We start from the raw sequence: 6435 nt of genomic DNA, 5'->3' as shown, positions 1-6435 counted from the left end.
CTAAAAATTGTGTTCTGCTATAAATATAGATATACAACCTTTTCTTTTGTTAATATTTGCATGATATAACTTTCATTGTCTTTTACATTTAGCTTTTCTGCACCTTTCTGTTTGGGATGATGTAGCTCTTGTAAGCAACATCGACTTGTCAGGGATTTTTTCCTACCAGCCTGACACTCTGGCCTTTTAACTGAAGGACGTCATCCATTTAAGTTTAAAGTAAGAACTGGGGGGGCGCCTGGGTGGCGCAGTCGGTTGAGCGTCCGACTTCAGCCAGGTCACGATCTCGCGGTCCGTGAGTTCGAGCCCCGCGTCAGGCTCTGGGCTGATGGCTCAGAGCCTGGAGCCTGTTTCCGATTCTGTGTCTCCCTCTCTCTCTGCCCCTCCCCCGTTCATGCTCTGTCTCTCTCTGTCCCAAAAATAAATAAACGTTGAAAAAAAAATAAATAAATAAAGTAAGAACTGGTATTTGGGAGTTTAAATCTACTATCTCATTTTGTATTTTCTTTCTGTCCCTTGTCCTACGTCCTTTTCTTTCCTTTGTTCCTCTCTTTTTATGGACTTTGAATTATTTACGACCTTTATCAATTTAGAAGCTATACATTCTTTACCTGGTCATTGGTGGTTATGCCTTAAACAAAAAATCGCATCCTTGGTAGATAAAACTCAGTTGTTAGTTGGTATTTTACCCCCCTCCAGCACAATACTTTGGGACCTTCTAATTCCACTTACCTTCTCCCAACAGGAGAAGGCTATTGCTGTAACGGATATTAATTCTATAAGTAATTCAACCTTCACAGCATATTACCTTTATTATTATTTTATGCAGTACATATCCATTTAGATTTACCAATATATTTAAATTCTTGATTCTCTCATCCTACTTAGAAACCATCCACTTGTGGGGCGCCTGGGTGGCTTGGTCGGTTAAGCATCCGACTTCGGCTCAGGCCATGATCTCGCGGTCTGTGAATTCGAGCCCCGCGTCGGGCTCTGTGCTGACAGCTCAGAGCCTGGAGCCTGTTTCAGATTCTGTGTCTCCCTCTCTCTCTGACCCTCCCCTGTTCATGCTCTGTCTCTCTCTGTCTCAAAAATAAATAAACGTTGAAAAAAAAATTTTAAAGAAACCATCCACTTGTGATCATTTTCTGCCCTGTTTGCTACTAGTGAGATGTCAACTTGTATTTATCTGAAATTGTCTTTATTTAACTTTCATTTTTGAGAATACTGCATTATGTAGAAAATTCTAGGATTCTAGTTCTTTTTTTTCACCCACTGAAGGTATTATTTTCCTCCCTTAAAAATAATCTAGTCTGTTGTTACTGTTGAAAAAATCATCTTTCAATCTTCCTATGGTTCTTTTGGAGGTTATTGTTCTTGTTTTTAAGTTTTCTTTTGCCACACTCTTCTTCAATCTCAAGATAATATGTTTGTGTATAGAATTTATTATTTGTCATGCCTGGGTTTACTTGGGCTTTTTAAAAACAGATTAATGTTTTCAAGTTTGGAATATTTTTAAGTTTATTTATTTTTGAGAGAGAGAGAGAGAGAGACAGAGTGTGAGCAGGGGAGGGAAGAGAGAGAGAGACACAGAATCCAAAGCAGGATCCAGGCTCTGAGCTGTCAACATGAGTCTGGCACGGGGCTTGAACTCACAAAAACTATGAGATCATGATCTGAGCAGAAGTTGGACACTTAACAAACTGAGCCACCCAGGTACCTCCAGTTTGGCATGTTTTTAACCACCATCTTCAAATTTTGCTTAAGGCATGTTCTTTGTTCCGTGTGCAGTACATTCTTTGCGCTTTGTTCTTGGTGACATCCAGTTCCTTGAGTTTTGCTACAGGCATGTCTAATCTGCTATTAAATCCATCTGCTCAGCTCCTAATTTGAGTTCTTAAAATTTTCCATTCTGGAATTTCTAGTGTTTCTTGTCGTTGTGGTTGTTTGTTTTCCAAATCTGAAATTTTATTTTTTATGGTTTCTAATTCCCTGAATTACTAAATTCTGGAAATGTTCTCCATGAACATTGTATGTTTTTCATATAGTCTGTGGGAGTACAGAGGACAGGAGAGATAAAGTAGGGCAAGAGCAGTGCGTGCTGAATGCAGCACGTGCTCAACACAGTAACTGCTCAACCAAGGGAACACAAGACGTGCTGGAAGAAGCAGAAGGGTTTTTCTTTCCAGGATGAAATGCTCAGGTTACTAAGGAAGGTTGACTCCACCTTTACCCCTTACTTTGCCCCATGCATTCTTCGTGAGTTTGCCAATGTATAGGCATAGACACTCACATAGTCAAGTCATGGTATGTCTTACATGATTTATTAACTTATGTTTCTCCTTTCATTTCCACATACTATTGTTCACTCCCCAATAAATACAAGAGAGCTACCCAGCCCTCTCTTGCTTAAGGGAGTTTTTCTTGGTGCAGTCCCTCCAGCCTCTCATCATTTGAAACCATCTGGACTCTGAGTAATGCTTTCAGTCTTGTGTCACACCAAGCAGCGTGACAATAGTCTGTGGCCAGTTGTTCAATAAATACTAATAACTGAGGTTAGGTTTCTATTGTCCATTTTCATGCTGATTGTTTTCATTTTTTTCTTATCTATTCATACATCTACTTATCCCTGATTTCTTTTTGTTAGTGGACAGTATGATGACATCACTTTCCAGTAATACACTATCAGGTATTCACCTGAATATTGAAGTCCTAGTCTGATCTGAGGATATTATATTTTGTTGAATGCATTTTCTTTATTCACTGAGATGAACATACAGTTTTAAACCTTCATTCTGCTAATGTGGTGCATCACATTTACTGATTTGTGTATTTTGAACCACCTTTCAATCCAGGGATTGATCCCGCTTAATAATGCTGTATGATCCTTTACAAATGCTGTTGAATCCCATTTTCTAGTATTTTACTGAGGAAATCCCTGTATTTATCAGGGATATTGGCCTGTAACTTGTTTGGCTTTGGTTGAGGTTAATGCTTGCCCGTGAAATGAGTTTTGAAGCATTCCCTTCTCTTAGAATAATTTGAGGAGGAATGACTTAATTCTTATTTAAGTGTTTGATAGAAATCTGTAGAGCTGATTGATCTTTTGGGGGAGGGCTTTTAACCCTGCTGTAATCTCCTTACTCATCATTGATCTGTTCAGATTAGGGTGTGTGTTTTTAGGAGTTTTTTCATTTTTTTCTAAGCTATCCAAAGTGAACAACTGTTCATAAGTCTCTGTGTATTTTTGTGGTATCAAGCTTGTCTCCCCCTTTAATTTATACTTGTATTTATTTGAATCTTCTCTTTCTTGGTTTATCTAGGTAAAGGATTGTCAACTTTTGGTTACATTTTCAAAAACCCAAAGTTGTTTTGATGACTTTTATGTTCTCTTGTTAGCGTCTGTCATTTACAGCTGACCTTGGACAACATGGGGCTTAGGAGCACAAACATGTAAATTTTGACTACCCCAAAACTTAACTGAGCAAACTACATAGGAAAGCATAGGAATAATTTTACCTGCTTCATCCCATTACACATCCAGAGCAGCTTGATGCTAAGAAGGATCACCTCAGAGACATTTCACCACTTGGGGAAAAAAGAAGAACCCCCAGGAATCTGTCCTGTGTCCCCCCTTTGGCCGATCCATCATTGGAGCTGCACTGCCATCTGCTACTGCTCTGTACATTTCTGATAAGCTGTTAATATCCAACATGGACAAAGAACTCAGAGAACTGGAGATCCTATGATCCATTTTCCATTACCATCAACCCACACAAGTCAGATGCCCTTAATTTTCATTTCAACCTTGCTGCCTGGTACAGAATCTTGTCTGATGGATGCTCTGTTAATTACATATCTAAGGAAATGTGGTGTTTCCACCCACTAAGAATTGGTTAGTTATAATAGGTCAATATCAACATACACCCTTCTTCCATCTTTTCAGTCTAATCAGGACCTCAGTGGATTGTATGATGCCCATCTGCATTCGTGGGGTGGGGGGGGGGGACCTTCTTGGCCCAGCTTCCCAGTTTACCAGTTCAGACACTTATCTCTTTCAGAAGCACCCTCACACAGACACACCCAGAAATAACATTCGACCAGCTCTCTGGGCATCCCTTAGCCCAGTCAGGTTGACACATAAAAATAACCATCACAATGTTCAAAGTGTACAGTGCCAACCAAAGAAGGTTGCTTGGCCATGGTATCCTTTTTATTAAGGTTCTGTTATACAGGTGTGACTGACAGAATCACTGGCCACGTAGCTGAGCTCAGCCTCCAGCCTCCTTCCTCTCTGGAAGTCAGGTTTGTATCACCATGACTCAAAGCTGCAAACCTCTAGCCATATGGTTGGTGTTTCTGGCAGGACCAGCCCCATCCTGAAGCTGTCTTGGGGCCCATATAAGGTCACCTTATGAGCGTATGCCCAGGTGTGATCCAAGTGGTTTATGAATAACAAAGACACTGTGTCACTTGGGGAATTCTGAGAGTTTTAGAAGCTCTATTTCAGAAACTCAGGACAGAGAGCACATAAATTCTTTATTATATCATATGTGCCCATCCCATGTGCTCCTCATCCTTCCTACCTCCTTTCAGTTCTCAATCCCATACTATTATCCTTACATGTTTACTTACGGGTTTGCTTGTTGGGTGGTCCCCATTACACTAACCTGATTTTCACAAGACTGTGGAGTTTTTCTCACTCCTGTGTTTTCTGCCCCTACTACATTGTCTGATATAACATACGCTCAATGACCACTTCTTAAGTAAATCAGTGAATAAATACTGAACCAAGAATGATTATACATAAATAAGTGCAGACCACAGTGACAAGTGCTACAAATCCCTGAGAGAAAAACAAATCAAGTAGACCATTCACCACAACGAGGGGATGACTCTTAATGGACATCAGACGTCCGCCCTGTTAGTCCCAGAGGTGCTCCTGGCAGTCTTTCAACAAAACTTCTTCCTGAAGATCTTCTTCAGAGCCAACCACACTTCCTTATTCCTAAGAGTGTATATCAGTGGGTTCAGCACTGGGGTGACTGCACTGTATATAACAGCCACCAACCGATCCTGAACCATGGAAGTGGCTGAGGCTGGACGGATGTATGTGAAGCCCACAGGCCCATAGAAAAGACACAGCACCATGAGGTGCGAAGCACACGTGGACAGAGCCTTGTGAAGTGTGCTGCAGGACTGATGCTCAGACAGAAGGAAACCAACGACATAGAGGTAGGAGAGAAGAGTCAGGAAGAAGGCACCCATGGAAATCCCACCTGTGATGATGGAAATAAGCCATTGATTGACCTGCGTGTCACCACAGGCCAGTTCCAGGAGAGGCTTCACATCGCAGAAGAAGTGGTGGAGTTTCAGAGAGTGGCAGAAGTTCAGGCGTGCAGTCAGGACAGAATGCATCAGAGCATAAAGGAAGCTGGTGAGCCAGGCTACGGCAGCCAAGAGGACACACACCTGGTGGTTCATGAGCATGGCATAGTGAAGTGGGTAGCAGATGGCCACGAATCGGTCAAAGCCCATAATGGCCAGCAAGATGGCCTCAGAACAGCCCAGAAAGTGGAAGAAGTGTAGCTGAGTGATGCAGCCTAGGAAAGATATGACCCTTCGAGTGGACAAGAGGGTTAGAAGCAGCTTGGGCAGTGTCACCGAAGAATAGCAGATGTCCAGACAAGAAAGGTTTCCCAGGAAAAAATACATGGGGGAGTGGAGTTTGGGCTCCAAAAAAATGATCACCAATATAGCTCCATTTCCAACCAAGCTTATCAAGTAAATGATTAAGAAAAGCACAAAGAAGAAAGGCTGCAGATCCTGAACACTGGTCAGGCCAAGTAAGAGAAACTCACTCACTGTAGTGACGTTCTCCATTGCCTGGGGAGCAAATGTAACAATAACAGTGAGTTAATTTTTCTGAATTTTTAATTTTACATCATGGATGTTAAGTAAGGCAAGATTACTATTTGGAAGACCCTAGGAGTGAGCTACAATGTAAAGAATATTTAGGAGCAGTAAAGCTAAATTTACTTACAATAAAATTGAAGATTAACATACCTCATAAATTCATATGTAGTAAAATGACATTAGATTAATAAAAGCAGCTATAAAGAGAACTTTTTAAAGTAGGAGATGTGGGACATGACTATAACCTCACAAATATATTAGAATCCAAGGTTGGGCAAATTTAAGACACACAAGTCAGGGGAATTGTTGAGCTTATAATTCCAGGTTCTGGAAGCAATGCAGACATAGCCTTGTGAGGATTTTTTCCCTCTTCTTCTAAGATACATAAAAGCCCCAGGAAACCAGCACCTTCCTGGCCACCCAAACCTTCAGTAAAATTAAGAGATGCAAAGCCCAGAAACTTCAAATATTGTGTAAGGAGAGGATAAAAACACACAATTAGGATCAGTAATCACAAGA

General features: G+C 41.0%; 1 protein-coding gene across 1 annotated transcript; it reads right to left on the bottom strand.

Moving 5' to 3' along the window:
* Positions 1-4953: 4953 nt before the first annotated feature.
* On the bottom strand, positions 4954-5883 carry LOC123609379 (olfactory receptor 12D3). The gene has a single exon (XM_045500395.1). The coding sequence runs from the start codon at positions 5881-5883 to the stop codon at positions 4954-4956; it is 930 nt and encodes a 309-aa protein (XP_045356351.1).
* Positions 5884-6435: the final 552 nt, after the last annotated feature.

The sequence above is a fragment of the Leopardus geoffroyi genome, chromosome B2, assembly GCF_018350155.1.
Source record: "Leopardus geoffroyi isolate Oge1 chromosome B2, O.geoffroyi_Oge1_pat1.0, whole genome shotgun sequence".
Taxonomy (NCBI): domain Eukaryota; kingdom Metazoa; phylum Chordata; class Mammalia; order Carnivora; family Felidae; genus Leopardus; species Leopardus geoffroyi.
This window is presented reverse-complemented; position numbering and strand designations above follow the sequence as displayed.